Below are 17,740 nucleotides of genomic sequence, written 5' to 3' on the forward strand. Positions count from 1 at the left end.
ATTGGACATAACAGCTAAGTGAGCAAAGAAGAATGTGATGCGTTTACCAGTTCTTCTCAGTGAGGATGGTGTGTGACAGCTGACAGCGGGGCATGGCCAGTATTTGGCTGCAGAGTTTTGAAACCATGGTGGAGAAGGCAGGATGTCCTCTGTACCCCGGGAGCAGAGAGAAGAGTGGAGGAGACGGGGTCAAAAGCCTAACCTGTACTGCCATCTCCTGGCTCAGCAAGCAACGAGCCAGCACAGTCCAGATGACTGTGAAAGGTTAGAGCTACACAATTCATCTGTTCTGTTCATGTCTGGGTATGCAGTTCGATCATACATTAAGTTGTGTATATTACATTTATTAATACTTTTAATTGAGCCTAAAATGTTTCTACATCGCCAGGATCAAGCTCTCGGTCAGCATCCATTGCAGTGTCAACTCCTGTTTGTAATCATCCTAGCTGAAGTGTTTGGAATGGTCTTCTATAGGAGGAGGTTAACAGGATCCAGGATCCATAATCCATGCAGTGTAATTACAAGTCAAAAGGTGTAGGTTTAACCAGGTGAACAAGCCCAGTTGAGTAAAATAAATGAACTGTTATGGTTTTGGTATTTTGTTCTGTGTTTTGTCTTATTGTGGTGGTCTGTTTTTCTGTTTTGTATTTTGCTCTGTTTCCTGTTTTATTTTGATAGTCTGGTTTTCTGTCTTGTCGTGTCTTGTTTTACTTCCTGTCTTTTGGTTTTCCCGCTCTTGTGATTGCCTGATGTTTTTCACCTGTTTCCCAGCCCTTGTCTCACCTGCCTCTTGTTACCTCGTTACCCTCTGTATTTAGTATTTGTGTTTTCCCTTGTCCTGTGTCAGATCGTTGTGTTTTGTCTCCAGTTTGTACTTGCTGTTCAGTTTATTTTCATTTGGTTATGTCAGTGGATTGCTTAGTGCTGTTCTGTGTTTGCCTGTTCCTGTTCCTGTTTTGGGGTTCCTACCTGCTCCTGGTTTTTGTATTTTGCCTGTTCCAGTCTTTGGATTTTGCCAATAGACCTTTTTCCCGGCAGACATGTTGACATATAGTAGGAAAAGCACAGGTTTATTCAAAACCATTAATGATGGCTGCATTCCACTTAGGAGAGGTCCTGGTATTGTGCATGCTGACTCACTGAAATAGCTTACTGGGACACTTGATGGAATTGAGCATTGTTAAGGTGATCAATTCCAGCTGTGCTTTTCCTACTATGACAAGTCAAAATGTCTGCTGTGAAAAAGGTCCATAAACCTTTCAACGCTACACTGCCTGCTGTCTCTGCAATTGGGTCAACCACATTCTCTGGAAGACTGTAACATGAACTTACCCTCTTCAAACATTTTCAGCTGAATAAATGGGCTTTGTCAGTTGTTATCACTTCCTTATTTGTGATATAATTATTGAAATGTTATTTAAAAATTTTGATTTACAGAATGATTATATAAAACAAGCATTGCCAGAAGAATAAAATGTTCAGACAAAGCCTGTGATATGTCTTCATAATAAAATAATGATTTGTTTTGTCTATAAGCTTTTGGGGTGTTATCTACAGTAATAGTACCGACCCAAAGTGATGTGAAATTGCATAGTTTTTACTCAAAAACTTTGAGAGAGGACCCACAGGTTACCCTCCATAAACATGCAAAAGCTTAACCCTGGAAAGCCTGAATTTTGTTTATTAAACCTTTTTACAAAATCCCCCAAAAAAAGATTTTGCCATATGATTTTGTTTATGATAGTAGTTTTTGTATCATGTTTGATACATTGGGCGTTTTGGGCAACGTTTTGCTCACAACAATGTTCATTTTAGGTACAAAGATGTGTTGTTTTTGGGACCTCAACTTCCATGATTGTATGGGCTACACTTTCATTGATAGTCTTCCTCATCATGGCTATCTGAACTTCCATTATCATGCATAGACTTAGGAGTCCATTCCTCCTCCTCCTCATCATCTTCCTCTAACTGCTCCATGTCACTTGAATTGCCATCTGCTATCATGCTGATGACATTTTCAATATACTTCTTCTTCCTTGGTCGATATAGCATAGCGATTATGTTATTGTTATTTTGAAAATACCCAAAATGTATTTTAAGATGGCATTTTAGTCATTAATTACATTAATTAGATCATCAAAATAGTGTGTGTTTGTATAATGGAGGTCAAATCATCCGTGGACGAACAGGTGAGGAACAAAAAGCAATAGCAGTGACAAGTAAAACTAACCAATAACATGTATATGTTGGGCATACAGTTGCCTACTGGTATGTGGCATATGACAATCATGTACAATCCTTCTCTATTTTTAAGATTAAACATTTTAAAGAAACAGATAAAACAAAAACGTGCCTTTAGGGAGAAGCACAATCCCAAAGATCAGCATCAGGAGATGCATTCTGTGATGGCAGGATTCTACTGAGTTTCAGTTTGATCTGTTAAGGGCAAAAGTAGTTCTCCTGAGAAGGGGTTGTCTTCATCCTCAGACCACTCCTTCATACATCCCTGAATAGTGACTAAATGTGAATCTTAAAAATAAAATAAAAACGCCCTTTAAATTAACGTGAAATGAAACTGATGTTTTGTTACCTGCAACAAATGATTGGGTCAGTGTTTAGTTTTTTTATTAGACAACTTCTATTAATTCTAAACAGTGGTGTCTTAAAGCTATAATGGCTTGGGGGGATAAGGTGTGACTCAACAGGTTTTTTTCTGCCAGCACCAACCCTTCAGTTTAATTTCTTCTTTTTATTGAAGGCCGTTACAATAACACACAAGATCTAACAGGCTTGAGTTATTTTAGGGGAAACGAAAGCTACATAGCATGTGAATATGGCAATTAAAAATTCCCTTTATTGTCCTGCTGATGTAGGTTTTATAGTCTCTATTTTGAAAAAGGTTTTAAAGCAGTATGCCAGTGGATACAGTATCCTGGTGCTGTAATAGAAGAGTGCAATGAAAAAAAATAAAAAAAAATAAAGAATTATATATTTTAATCTGACAGGGCAGGGATACACCACTTTCTGACACGGAGTGCCAAGAGTCCCACCAAAGTCTGCAGAAAGGTGTCCTGCTTTATATCCGACTCTTCACCACTGAACGGGCTTCCAGTTTCACTTGTCCCTCATGTAGGGTGCAAACGACGATCTCCACTTTCAGACCCACAATTATTCTTTATGTGACCTGATTATTGGACATAACAGCTAAGTGAGCAAAGAAGAATGTGATGCGTTTACCAGTTCTTCTCAGTGAGGATGGTGTGTGACAGCTGACAGCGGGGCATGGCCAGTATTTGGCTGCAGAGTTTTGAAACCATGGTGGAGAAGGCAGGATGTCCTCTGTACCCCGGGAGCAGAGAGAAGAGTGGAGGAGACGGGGTCAAAAGCCTAACCTGTACTGCCATCTCCTGGCTCAGCAAGCAACGAGCCAGCACAGTCCAGATGACTGTGAAAGGTTAGAGCTACACAATTCATCTGTTCTGTTCATGTCTGGGTCTGAGACATCTCACAGAACTAAAGCTTATGGAAATATTTTGTGTGCCAGCTTCTCCTCAAAACCAAGTTGGCATTGTTCACTGATCTCATCTTAAGTAGTTTATTTTAAGGGTTCTGTACAGCTTTTTAGGAGCTTAGGTTAACTGGAATGATTACATTTCTAACAGTTTGGAGTGTCACACAACCCCTGCAAGAACTTCAGCATGACTCCAAATTATATTCGAGAATGCTAAATACAAAGAACATCACAGGCTTAAAGTGGCTCAAATTTAATTTGCTATGTGTTAAATGTATGCTATTCTGTTCATAGACTGTAAACATAATGGATGTAGCATCAGTGACGTCACCCATTGGTTTGTTGACTGCCATTTTGAACCATCTTGTAGAGACCATACTGTATTATATTAATGGACAGAGCATGTGTGACGTCACCCATTGGTTTGTGGAGATCTGCTATGAGTTGTCTAGTTTGCCGTTACAGGCGCAGCCATCCTTGTTGCGGATGTGACGATTTTAAACGAGAGGAAGGAGTGAGGGAGGAGCCCTTACACTCTACGTTACGTTACACACTTTCAATCGGCAATAAACCATAATTAAAAAAAATTATGTATTACAGAAATACTTAAACCTAGCGATTGAGACCATAAACTCAGTATGAAAATGATTACTGAGGTAATAAATCAAGTGAGAAGTGGGTCACTTTCTCATAGACTTCTACAGAAACTTAACTTTGTTGGCAGAATACATGCAACACCCAGCAAATTAAACTCCAGACACTTTAATAGCTAATTAATGTGAAGTTCTTTGTATATGGCATTCTGTAATATCTTTGGAGTCATGCTGGTGTTCTTGCAGAGGTGTAAACAAACAGAAAGTTACAAAATTCTCTAAAAAGCTCTTGAATAGTGTAAAAAAAGCCTGTTGGATAACATTGTCCACTAGATGGGGTTATACTTTTCATAGTTGAGTCCCACAAAAAGTTATCTCTGCTCTCCACACATTTCCAGCAGGTTATACACAAATATCAAATAAATAGTTAGAGATGGGGACAGGCTGAACAGTTGAAGGTGTACACACTGTGATCTTGACTCAACAGCCAAGAATGAGGGGCCGTATTAGTTTACCAAAACTATGTTACAGTAAACACTCGCCAACAGGCCAAATTCCTACCTGCATAAAATCTACAAATATTTAAAATAAAAATAAATATAAACCAAAAAAGGACGCTTTATACATTCGCACAAGTCTCAGCACACCCAGATAGGACAGCATTCACACTTACCTTTTAGAACACCCTGAGCTTAATTAAAATAAAGAAATGATACGGTACATAAATGGGCATTTGTTGAAAATTAGTTTATGATTGAGTAACATTGAGAGCCCTTTCTGTATTTATTATATATTAATGTTATTAATGCTCAATCTTTGACATGTTAAAGACCTGCACACACTGTGACAGCAAAGTATGACATGCTTCAACTTTGAAACTGAGTATCCTTAATGATTATGTGAGACAAATGTATTTTAAACGAGACTCAGAAATAATAAAGGCCTAGATTACTCAAGAAAACAGAAATACAATCGGAATAAACAGCAGAATTTTAAGATTTTTATTTATTCTGCTTTTATCAGTAACTTCAAAATATTCTTGATAATTAACATTAAAAGTAGGTTTCAGAATAATAATAGCACTCAGAACAAAAACAGTGAAATGGTCTATAGGCAACATAAAAAAGAAAGAAAATGATCCTGCAAGAAACTGTATGAGGCAAGAGACAAGTGAAAAGACTATTTTACTCAATTATATTATTATACTTTGCTTGCTAAACTTTCTCACTCATTGGCTGAAAGGATTGGGACCGGGGTGTGAGCAGCAGTATGAGGCCATGCAAAGATGAGAGAAAAGCTGAGTGGTGATGCTGCCGTCTCCACCAGTTAGGAGAGCATGACCAAAGAGACCAGCGGTGCCACCAGGAGCAGAAGGCCAGCACTTGCGCTGCTGGCGCTGTTGCAGAAGTTCCCCTGACAGCAGCTAATTTCTGTTCCAAGGGCTCCTGCAGTCTGTGTGGTTTGCGTTGAGCAAATCGTCTTGGAGGCACAGCCCTTCATGGTCACTGTTTGACCTCCTGCATTCACTGGGAGAATTAAAGTAATTTTTAGGGTGAGAACTTAATGTTTTGGACATCCATTCAAACAGAGTTAGATGTTTAATGCTGTAGGTTGTTACCTGTTGTTGAGATGCAGTAGTCCTCATTCCCCTCACAGTTTAGAGTGTTGGTGCACTTTTGTCCGTCACAGGAGAAGCACTTTTTACCATTTGGATTGGATTTGCTGGGTTCTGTAACAAAAAACATCCATTGTTCATATTGTTTGGGGATGTAGAGGGGGGTTGAGTGGTGGCTTGAATGCACTTTTCTTATTCAGTTCCTTTTTCAAAGCTTTCTATGTCCAGCAGTCTAATGGACACTCCCTACTGATTTACACAATGTAAAAAATATTAACATTCATTGTTCATATTGTTTGTGGATGTAGTAATTCAGATATACAAAATGCAAAGATGTATGCTATTTGTTTGCTTAATATCTAATTATAATAAGTAGATTGTTTTTACATTAAGCTATGATTGGCCTATAGATAATAAATTAAGATTGACTTTAACCTGGAAATTCAGTGGGTCTCTCTCTCTCTCTCTCTCTCTCTCTCTCTCAAATTCATTGAATTTTTTACATTGTTGATAAAGGGCATGCTTTATATTGCTGAGATAAAGTCTGACATCCTGCACATGAGTCTTCCCCTCTCTCCATCTCTCTCTCACACACACACACACACACACACACGCACGCCACGCACGCGCACGCACTACGCACGACGCATCGCACACAGCTGCACTGTGGCAGTTGGGGGTATCATGCCCTTGAGCTCCTCTATAAGAGATGGTGATGGAAAGTCATATTCCCCTCTACTGGCTTGTCTTGGAACTTAAGTCTTGTCTCAACAATATCAACTCCAAACATATTGTCTCAGGTTCTGATACATGGACTGGCATCACCAATTCACAAAACCTACATTCACAATGTCCATATGGCACTATACAGTATATATACATCTTATATATACTGTATTTTTAAAAAAAATGCATTTTTTTAGTCAGTAAAATCTGAGTTTTTTTTTTAAAATAATAAATAAGTGCAACCAACACTAACTTTTAAGGAGAGTAGTTTTCACATTTTTAACAGCTATTGCTTATGCAACTAAAACAGCTCTCATTTAAAAGAAGCGGCTAAATATCAAGAGACAATATACAGTCAGTAAGTTACCAGGGGCAGGTTGGGTGTTGCAGAGATCGGAGGTGCAACAGTTGCTGGTTATTACGGTGTTGGCGATTCCAAAGTTGACAGAGGCCTCAACACACTCTTCAGCCAAAGCACAGCTTTTTGAGTTGACATCAAGAATTTTTGAACCACCTGCAACAAAAGAGGAACCTTTGTAAACTGGGACTGCACAAAGCATTTTAACAATAAAAACAATGCAACACAAATTATTATACCTGCATATGAAGTGACTTTAATTGCCCCACACTGTTGACCCTGCAAAGGGCATTCTTTTGATGTATCTGTGCAGGTTCCTGAGATTCCCGGTGTACACTCATAACATTTCAAGGTGTAGGCTGAGAAAACACAAAACTTTCAAACTTTAAACTTAAAAAAATAATAATAATTTTGACACCTTAACTCTGAGGTAAAATAAAAATTATGAGTGCAGATACAAAAAAAAAATGTGTTGTACAGCATGAAGGTGGTTGCAAAGTGAAGTTTTGACATTTTTTTGCTTGTTTTTCAACGGAATAGAAAAGAGGTCAAAACATCCGTGGACGAACAGGTGAAGAACAAAAAGCAATAGCAGTGACAAGTAAAACTAACCAATAACATGTATATGTTGGGCATACAGTTGCCTACTGGTATGTGGCATATGACAATCATGTACAATCCTTCTCTATTTTTAGATTAAACAGTTTAAAAAAAAAAAAAAAAAAAAAAATTCTTTTCCGGGGGGACCAGAGCACAATCCCAAAGATCAGCATCAGGAGATGCATTCTGTGATGGCAGGATTCTACTGAGTTTCAGTTTGATCTGTTAAGGGCAAAAGTAGTTCTCCTGAGAAGGGGTTGTCTTCATCCTCAGACCACTCCTTCATACATCCCTGAATAGTGACTAAATGTGAATCTTAAAAATAAAATAAAAACGCCCTTTAAATTAACGTGAAATGAAACTGAGGTTTTGTTACCTGCAACAAATGATTGGGTCAGTGTTTAGTTTTTTTATTAGACAACTTCTATTAATTCTAAACAGTGGTGTCTTAAAGCTATAATGGCTTGGGGGGATAAGGTGTGACTCAACAGGTTTTTTTCTGCCAGCACCAACCCTTCAGTTTAATTTCTTCTTTTTATTGAAGGCCGTTACAATAACACACAAGATCTAACAGGCTTGAGTTATTTTAGGGGAAACGAAAGCTACATAGCATGTGAATATGGCAATTAAAAATTCCCTTTATTGTCCTGCTGATGTAGGTTTTATAGTCTCTATTTTGCAAAAGGTTTTAAAGCAGTATGCCAGTGGATACAGTATCCTGGTGCTGTAATAGAAGAGTGCAATGAAAAAAAAAAAAAAAATAAATAAAGAATTATATATTTTAATCTGACAGGGCAGGGATACACCACTTTCTGACACGGAGTGCCAAGAGTCCACAGGTTTTCATTCCCACCAAAGTCTGCAGAAAGGTGTCCTGCTTTATATCCGACTCTTCACCACTGAACGGGCTTCCAGTTTCACTTGTCCCTCATGTAGGGTGCAAACGACGATCTCCACTTTCAGACCCACAATTATTCTTTATTTGACCTGATTATTGGACATAACAGCTAAGTGAGCAAAGAAGAATGTGATGCGTTTACCAGTTCTTCTCAGTGAGGATGGTGTGTGACAGCTGACAGCGGGGCATGGCCAGTATTTGGCTGCAGAGTTTTGAAACCATGGTGGAGAAGGCAGGATGTCCTCTGTACCCCGGGAGCAGAGAGAAGAGTGGAGGAGACGGGGTCAAAAGCCTAACCTGTACTGCCATCTCCTGGCTCAGCAAGCAACGAGCCAGCACAGTCCAGATGACTGTGAAAGGTTAGAGCTACACAATTCATCTGTTCTGTTCATGTCTGGGTATGCAGTTCAATCATACATTAAGTTGTGTATATTACATTTATTAATACTTTTAATTGAGCCTAAAATGTTTCTACATCGCCAGGATCAAGCTCTCGGTCAGCATCCATTGCAGTGTCAACTCCTGTTTGTAATCATCCTAGCTGAAGTGTTTGGAATGGTCTTCTATAGGAGGAGGTTAACAGGATCCAGGATCCATAATCCATGCAGTGTAGATACAAATCAAAAGGTGTAGGTTTAACCAGGTGAACAAGCCCAGTTGAGTAAAATAAATGAACTGTTATGGTTTTGGTATTTTGTTCTGTGTTTTGTCTTATTGTGGTGGTCTGTTTTTCTGTTTTGTATTTTGCTCTGTTTCCTGTTTTATTTTGATAGTCTGGTTTTCTGTCTTGTCGTGTCTTGTTTTACTTCCTGTCTTTTGGTTTTCCCGCTCTTGTGATTGCCTGATGTTATTCACCTGTTTCCCAGCCCTTGTCTCACCTGCCTCTTGTTACCTCGTTACCCTCTGTATTTAGTATTTGTGTTTTCCCTTGTCCTGTGTCAGATCGTTGTGTTTTGTCTCCAGTTTGTACTTGCTGTTCAGTTTATTTTCATTTGGTTATGTCAGTGGATTGCTTAGTGCTGTTCTGTGTTTGCCTGTTCCTGTTCCTGTTTTGGGGTTCCTACCTGCTCCTGGTTTTGTATTTTGCCTGTTCCAGTCTTTGGATTTTGCCAATAGACCTTTTCCCGGCAGACATGTTGACATATAGTAGGAAAAGCACAGGTTTATTCAAAACCATTAATGATGGCTGCATTCCACTTAGGAGAGGTCCTGGTATTGTGCATGCTGACTCACTGAAATAGCTTACTGGGGGCACTTGATGGAATTGAGCATTGTTAAGGTGATCAATTCCAGCTGTGCTTTTCCTACTATGACAAGTCAAAATGTCTGCTGTAAAAAGGTCCATAAACCTTTCAACGCTACACTGCCTGCTGTCTCTGCAATTGGGTCAACCACATTCTCTGGAAGACTGTAACATGAACTTACCCTCTTCAAACATTTTCAGCTGAATAAATGGGCTTTGTCAGTTGTTATCACTTCCTTATTTGTGATATAATTATTGAAATGTTATTTAAAAATTTTGATTTACAGAATGATTATATAAAACAAGCATTGCCAGAAGAATAAAATGTTCAGACAAAGCCTGTGATATGTCTTCATAATAAAATAATGATTTGTTTTGTCTATAAGCTTTTGGGGTGTTATCTACAGTAATAATAATGACCCAAAGTGATGTGAAATTGCATAGTTTTTACTCAAAAACTTTGAGAGAGGACCCACAGGTTACCCTCCATAAACATGCAAAAGCTTAACCCTGTAAAGCCTGAATTTTGTTTATTAAACCTTTTTACAAAATCCCCCCCCCCAAAAAAGATTTTGCCATATGATTTTGTTTATGATAGTAGTTTTTGTATCATGTTTGATACATTGGGCGTTTTGGGCAACGTTTTGCTCACAACAATGTTCATTTTAGGTACAAAGATGTGTTGTTTTTGGGACCTCAACTTCCATGATTGTATGGGCTACACTTTCATTGATAGTCTTCCTCATCATGGCTATCTGAACTTCCATTATCATGCATAGACTTAGGAGTCCATTCCTCCTCCTCCTCATCATCTTCCTCTAACTGCTCCATGTCACTTGAATTGCCATCTGCTATCATGCTGATGACATTTTCAATATACTTCTTCTTCCTTGGTCGATATAGCATAGCGATTATGTTATTGTTATTTTGAAAATACCCAAAATGTATTTTAAGATGGCATTTTAGTCATTAATTACATTAATTAGATCATCAAAATAGTGTGTGTTTGTATAATGGAGGTCAAATCATCCGTGGACGAACAGGTGAGGTACAAAATAGTGTGTGTTTGTATAGTGGTAGGCATGATGTAGATTACATTACAAAAATGTGACTTGAAAGTTCAGGGATAAAGAACCTTAAATACCTGCAGTATCAAATTTGATACACACATTTTTAACATGTTTTAACTGTAATATAAATAATGATTTTTTAAGTAACTATGCATTGTTTCAATAAAGAAGATATTTATTTAAAAAAATGAGTAATAATATAAATGTTATTCTTACGGTAACTCTATGAAAATTAGCAACTTGTTCCCTGCCAAAAGTGTGTGGAGGATTTAATGACAGCAGCCATTTTGAAAAGGTAAAAAAAAGCCCTTCCACTGCTTGTAGTGGAATGATAATCCTTTAGAGGGCAGAATACATGTATCAGATTATATACAACAGGTGTTTAAGGAAATTATTCATCAACTTGATGAGATAGAGGTTTCACAAACTTGCATAGCAAATATGATACAAATGGTTCTACTATTGAGCCCTATGTGTGAAGCTAGAGAAGGAATGCTTCTGGCAAAATCCATTAGTTAAACAAACAAAAACCAATATAAGAAGGCGTGGGGCAGGGCCAGTTCTAGCCTGCTATATTATGGTCGGCTGGTAGAAAAAATAGGTGGGCAACTTGGGCGGTTGGTATAGCAGTAGCACAGAGGTTAGAGAAGCCAGCCTCCAGACCCTAGTGACATGGCACTAACATTTAATCATCTAATCCCAGCTGGCCTGCAACCCAAAGGCATAGGATTTAGTTCAAGATATGTGGGGAGGCATATAATGTGTTGGCACATGTGTTGGGTTCTCCCCCAGAAAAATGTAAGCTCTTAATTTCCTGCATTCAGTATTTCTAACTTTTTCTGCATCAATTCATGCTGGAAATATCTTTATTTATGTAAAGGAAAATGCAGGGGACAATTGAAAATATAAAAACATATTGGAATATAATGAAGTAAGGCTCTAAGGGATTCTGTATTTTTCAAATATTTATTCAAACATTTTTTTTTTTCACATTTAATGTTATCTCTGCTGAGTCAACACACATGTAGGCCTGGGCATGATTTACTCCTCCCTCCTCTTTTGCTCTTTTGTTGATGAACCTCTTTAAACGTGCATGTCAGTGGCACTTATTCATGTGAATGATACATTAATTAATTTTAATGAATAGCCCCTGGGCTGTAATTGCTCAGATGTGTTTCAGCAAGATTTCTGCTCATGTTCAAAACGTTGTGCACATTCAAAATGTAACTCATCCCATCTTATTTTGAGAAAAAAGTCATATTACGAGAATAAAGTCATAATATCTTAAGAAATAATCCATCTGCCCTATAGTCTGCTGTGCATTACGTTGTTGCTCTGCTCATATGGCAGTATCTTATCCACACCGTCTAACAGACACAGAGATCCCCGCCAGGGTCTCTGGATGAGACAAAGTTTAGGGAAGCGGCTGAATGCTGCTCTTCATCAGAGGTGGAAAACCGATACTACGGCAGAAGCACAGACGAGCCGATATGTCTGCAGCAGACACACACACACACACACACACAGAAGCGCGCGTCCATTATAATCAACTGGAGCTGCAACATTGACTGTGGAGCGCCGCTGCTCATCTCTATTTTTACAGAGAGTGGACACAAAGCGACGGACATGGCTAAACACATTTTCTTAACTTTTGATTGGGTGGGCAAGACGCACATTTGGGTGGGCTGAGCCCACCCCTGCCCATTGCTGCCGCCAGCCCTGGCGTGGTAATATTTTGTGTGTGGCGTGGGTGGATGCAGAAATGTCCCAAGCACAGCAACATAAGAAATATACAGGCAGAGGGAGACATATATTTTGAATGAGTCAATACATTGATTTTTAGGTAAATCCTGCATAGTATGCCTTCATCAGTTAAATTTTGGCTGTCCGTGTCGGGGAGCAGAGGTCAGCCTGAGACATCTCACAGAACTAAAGCTTATGGAAATATTGTGCCAGCTTCTCCTCAAAACCAAGTTGGCATTGTTCACTGATCTCATCTTAAGTAGTTTATTTTAAGGGTTCTGTACAGCTTTTTAGGAGCTTAGGTTAACTGGAATGATTACATTTCTAACAGTTTGGAGTGTCACACAACCCCTGCAAGAACTTCAGCATGACTCCAAATTATATTCGAGAATGCTAAATACAAAGAACATCACAGGCTTAAAGTGGCTCAAATTTAATTTGCTATGTGTTAAATGTATGCTATTCTGTTCATAGACTGTAAACATAATGGATGTAGCATCAGTGACGTCACCCATTGGTTTGTTGACTGCCATTTTGAACCATCTTGTATAGAGACCATACTGTATTATATTAATGGACAGAGCATGTGTGACGTCACCCATTGGTTTGTGGAGATCTGCTATGAGTTGTTTGCCGTTACAGGCGCAGCCATCCTTGTTGCGGATGTGACGATTTTAAACGAGAGGAAGGAGTGAGGGAGGAGCCCTTACACTCTACGTTACGTTACACACTTTCAATCGGCAATAAACCATAATTAAAAAAAATTATGTATTACAGAAATACTTAAACCTAGCGATTGAGACCATAAACTCATTATGAAAATGATTACTGAGGTAATAAATCAAGTGAGAAGTGGGTCACTTTCTCATAGACTTCTACAGAAACTTAACTTTGTTGGCAGAATACATGCAACACCCAGCAAATTAAACTCCAGACACTTTAATAGCTAATTAATGTGAAGTTCTTTGTATATGGCATTCTGTAATATCTTTGGAGTCATGCTGGTGTTCTTGCAGAGGTGTAAACAAACAGAAAGTTACAAAATTCTCTAAAATGCTCTTGAATAGTGTAAAAAAAGCCTGTTGGATAACATTGTCCACTAGATGGGGTTATACTTTTCATAGTTGAGTCCCACAAAAAGTTATCTCTGCTCTCCACACATTTCCAGCAGGTTATACACAAATATCAAATAAATAGTTAGAGATGGGGACAGGCTGAACAGTTGAAGGTGTACACACTGTGATCTTGACTCAACAGCCAAGAATGAGGGGCCGTATTAGTTTACCAAAACTATGTTACAGTAAACACTCGCCAACAGGCCAAATTCCTACCTGCATAAAATCTACAAATATTTAAAATAAATATATACCATAAACAAGGACGCTTTATACATTCGCACAAGTCTCAGCACACCCAGATAGGACAGCATTCACACTTACCTTTTAGAACACCCTGAGCTTAATTAAAATAAAGAAATGATACGGTACATAAATGGGCATTTGTTGAAAATTAGTTTATGATTGAGTAACATTGAGAGCCCTTTCTGTATTTATTATATATTAATGTTATTAATGCTCAATCTTTGACATGTTAAAGACCTGCACACACTGTGACAGCAAAGTATGACATGCTTCAACTTTGAAACTGAGTATCCTTAATGATTATGTGAGACAAATGTATTTTAAACGGGACTCAGAAATAATAAAGGCCTAGATTACTCAAGAAAACAGAAATACAATCGGAATAAACAGCAGAATTTTAAGATTTTTATTTATTCTGCTTTTAACCAGTAACTTCAAAATATTCTTGATAATTAACATTAAAAGTAGGTTTCAGAATAATAATAGCACTCAGAACAAAAACAGTGAAATGGTCTATAGGCAACATAAAAAAGAAAGAAAATTATCCTGCAAGAAACTGTATGAGGCAAGAGACAAGTGAAAAGACTATTTTACTCAATTATATTATTATACTTTGCTTGCTAAACTTTCTCACTCATTGGCTGAAAGGATTGGGACCGGGGTGTGAGCAGCAGTATGAGGCCATGCAAAGATGAGAGAAAAGCTGAGTGGTGATGCTGCCGTCTCCACCAGTTAGGAGAGCATGACCAAAGAGACCAGCGGTGCCACCAGGAGCAGAAGGCCAGCACTTGTGCTGCTGGCGCTGTTGCAGAAGTTCCCCTGACAGCAGCTAATTTCTGTTCCAAGGGCTCCTGCAGTCTGTGTGGTTTGCGTTGAGCAAATCGTCTTGGAGGCACAGCCCTTCATGGTCACTGTTTGACCTCCTGCATTCACTGGGAGAATTAAAATAATTTTTAGGGTGAGAACTTAATGTTTTGGACATCCATTCAAACAGAGTTAGATGTTTAATGCTGTAGGTCGTTACCTGTTGTTGAGATGCAGTAGTCCTCATTCCCCTCACAGTTTAGAGTGTTGGTGCACTTTTGTCCGTCACAGGAGAAGCACTTTTTACCATTTGGATTGGATTTGCTGGGTTCTGTAACAAAAAACATCCATTGTTCATATTGTTTGGGGATGTAGAGGGGGATTGAGTGGTGGCTTGAATGCACTTTTCTTATTCAGTTCCTTTTTCAAAGCTTTCTATGTCCAGCAGTCTAATGGACACTCCCTACTGATTTACACAATGTAAAAAATATTAACATTCATTGTTCATATTGTTTGTGGATGTAGTAATTCAGATATACAAAATGCAAAGATGTATGCTATTTGTTTGCTTAATATCTAATTATAATAAGTAGATTGTTTTTACATTAAGCTATGATTGGCCTATAGATAATAAATTAAGATTGACTTTAACCTGGAAATTCAGTGGGTTTTTCTCTCTCTCTCTCTCTCTCTCTCTCTCAAATACATTGAATTTTTTACATTGTTGATAAAGGGCATGCTTTATATTGCTGAGATAAAGTCTGACATCCTGCACATGAGTCTTCCCCTCTCTCCATCTCTCTCTCACACACACACACACACACACACGCACGCACGCACGCACGCACGGACGCACGCACACACAGCTGCACTGTGGCAGTTGGGGGTATCATGCCCTTGAGCTCCTCTATAAGAGATGGTGATGGAAAGTCATATTCCCCTCTACTGGCTTGTCTTGGAACTTAAGTCTTGTCTCAACAATATCAACTCCAAGCATATTGTCTCAGGTTCTGATACATGGACTGGCATCATCAATTCACAAAACCTACATTCACAATGTCCATATAGCACTATGATGAATATACTGTACATCTTATATATACTGTATGTTTAAAACAAATGTATTGTTTTAATCAGTAAAATCAGTTTTTTTTTAAATAAATAAGTGCAACCAATACTAACTTTTAAGGAGAGTAGTTTTTGCATTTTAAACAGCTATTGCTTATGCAACTAAAACCGCTTTCATTTAAAAGAAGCGGCTAAATACCAAGAGACAATATACAGTCAGTAAGTTACCAGGGGCAGGTTGGTTGTTGCAGAGATCGGAGGTGCAACACTTGATGGTAGCTATGGTTTGGGAGATTCCGAAGTTGACTGAGTCCTCAAAACACTCTTCCGCCAAAAGACAGCTTTTTGAGTTGACATTAACAACTTTTGAACCACCTGCAATAAAAGAGGAACCTTTGTAAACTGGGGCCGCACAAAGCAGTTTAACAATAAAAACAATGCAACACAAATTACTATACCTGTATAAGTGACTTTAATTGCCCCACACTTTTGACCTGGCTAAGGGCATTCTTTTGATGTATCTGTGCAGGTTCCTGAGATTCCCGGTGCACACTCATAACATTTCAAGGTGTAGGCTGAGAAAACACAAAACTTTCAAAGTTTAAACTTAAAAAAATAATAATAATTTTGACACCTTAACTCTGAGGTAAAATAACAAAAATTATGAGTACAGATACAAAAAACATTTGTTGTACAGTATGAAGGTGGTTGCAAAGTGCAGTTCTGACATTTTTTTGCTTGTTTTTCAACGGAATAGAAAAGAGGTCAAATCCTCCGTGGACGAACAGGTGAAGAACAAAAAGCAATAGCAGTGACAAGTAGAAGTAACCAATAACATGTATCATTTGGGCATACAGTTGCCTACTGGTATTTGACATATGACAATCATGTACAATCCTTCTTTTTAGAGATTAAACAGTTTTAAAAAAACAGACAACAAAACAAAAACTTGCCTTTAGGGAGAAGCACAATCCCAAAGATCAGCATCAGGAGATGCATTCTGTGATGGCAGGATTCTACTCAGTTTCAGTTTGATCTCTTAAGGGCAAAAGTAGTTCTCCTGAGAAGGGGTTGTCTTCATCCTCAGACCACTCCTTCATACCTCTCTGAGTAGTGACTAAATGTGAATCTTAAAAAGTAAAAACAATAAAAAAAACACCCCTTAAATTAATCTGAAACAAAACTGATGTTTTGTTACCTGCAACAAAAGATTGGGTCAGTGTTTAGTTTTTTACACTTCTATCGGTTCTAAACAGTAGTGTCTTAAAGCTATATAATCGTCACAACACAAACATACATACATACACCGTGTAATTTATTTTTATTTTAAAAATTAAAATGCCACTTCAATGTAGCAGCTTGATGTAATTGCTTTGTATGTAGCATTCTCTAGTATCTTTTTGAGTAATGCTGAGGTTCTTGCAGAGGTTGTGCGACTCTCTTAACCATTGTGTAATCACTCCAGTTAACCTAACAATAAAAATAAATGAAAAGATTTACAGAATCCTTAAAATGAATTACTAAAGGAAGGTAACTGCTGTCTCACAAACAAAAATGCTACAGAAATTAGGAAAGAAAAGAAGAAAAATTAAAAAAATGCAGATAAAGACAAAACACAAAATGGCGAGACCATGGGATTTCACATACCTGCCAGAAAAACTGTTTTCCTTCTTAACCTTGTCATGTCACCCATGCATTACGTTCTGTTTGATCTAGTGTCACTTGTCATGGCATATAAATAATAAAAATAACACAAAAATAAGTTTAAAAACAAAGATTTTATTTTGATGTTTGAGTGTCCTCATTTAGGATCTTAGTGGCCTGAAGGTAGAAGCTCCTTCTGATCCTCTCAGTGCTGGCCTGGTGTATCTGGTACTTTTTTCCCTGACCAATTTAGCTTTATGAATATGAAATTTCCCTTATAAAATAAGTTATTGGTATGAGTTTTAGTTTGAGATGTCTCAGGATTACCTCAGCTCCCTGATAAAGGCAGTCAAAATATGAAATTTCATATATCTCCAGCTTAAATTGCAATATCTGCATCGGCCCCAAATGAAAATTTCTGCCGATATGAGGCTTGATGTTCTCTGCAATTAGGTGGAAAAAATATGAGCATATATCAACAATTAGCCAAAGTGAGTTGGAAAACA

At 38.1% G+C, this 17,740-nt stretch overlaps 1 protein-coding gene across 1 annotated transcript; it reads right to left on the reverse strand.

Annotated features, from left to right (window-relative positions):
- Positions 1-5,269: 5,269 nt before the first annotated feature.
- On the reverse strand, positions 5,270-16,615 carry LOC120562808 (urokinase plasminogen activator surface receptor-like). The gene is made up of 5 exons (XM_039806711.1): positions 16,544-16,615; positions 7,043-7,162; positions 6,813-6,959; positions 5,723-5,833; positions 5,270-5,630 (listed from the first exon to the last, which is right to left on the reverse strand). The coding sequence occupies exons 1-5, from the start codon at positions 16,587-16,589 to the stop codon at positions 5,431-5,433; spliced, it is 624 nt and encodes a 207-aa protein (XP_039662645.1). The 5' UTR covers positions 16,590-16,615; the 3' UTR covers positions 5,270-5,430.
- Between the last annotated feature and the right edge of the window lie 1,125 nt (positions 16,616-17,740).

The sequence above is a fragment of the Perca fluviatilis genome, chromosome 7 (genome assembly GCF_010015445.1).
Source record: "Perca fluviatilis chromosome 7, GENO_Pfluv_1.0, whole genome shotgun sequence".
Taxonomy (NCBI): Eukaryota; Metazoa; Chordata; class Actinopteri; order Perciformes; family Percidae; genus Perca; species Perca fluviatilis.

What these genes read in the sequence shown, in the direction of transcription:
- LOC120562808 (XM_039806711.1), bottom strand. Translation starts at nt 16,589, where the DNA reads ATGCATCTCCTGATGCTGATCTTTGGGATTGTGCTTCTCCCTAAAG. An exon ending in CAACACCCAACCTGCCCCTG is followed by an intron (nt 5,834 to 6,812) that starts GTAACTTACTGA and finishes TTTTTGTTACAG; the next exon opens with AACCCAGCAAATCCAATCCA. An exon ending in CTACTGCATCTCAACAACAG is followed by an intron (nt 5,631 to 5,722) that starts GTAACAACCTAC and finishes TAATTCTCCCAG; the next exon opens with TGAATGCAGGAGGTCAAACA.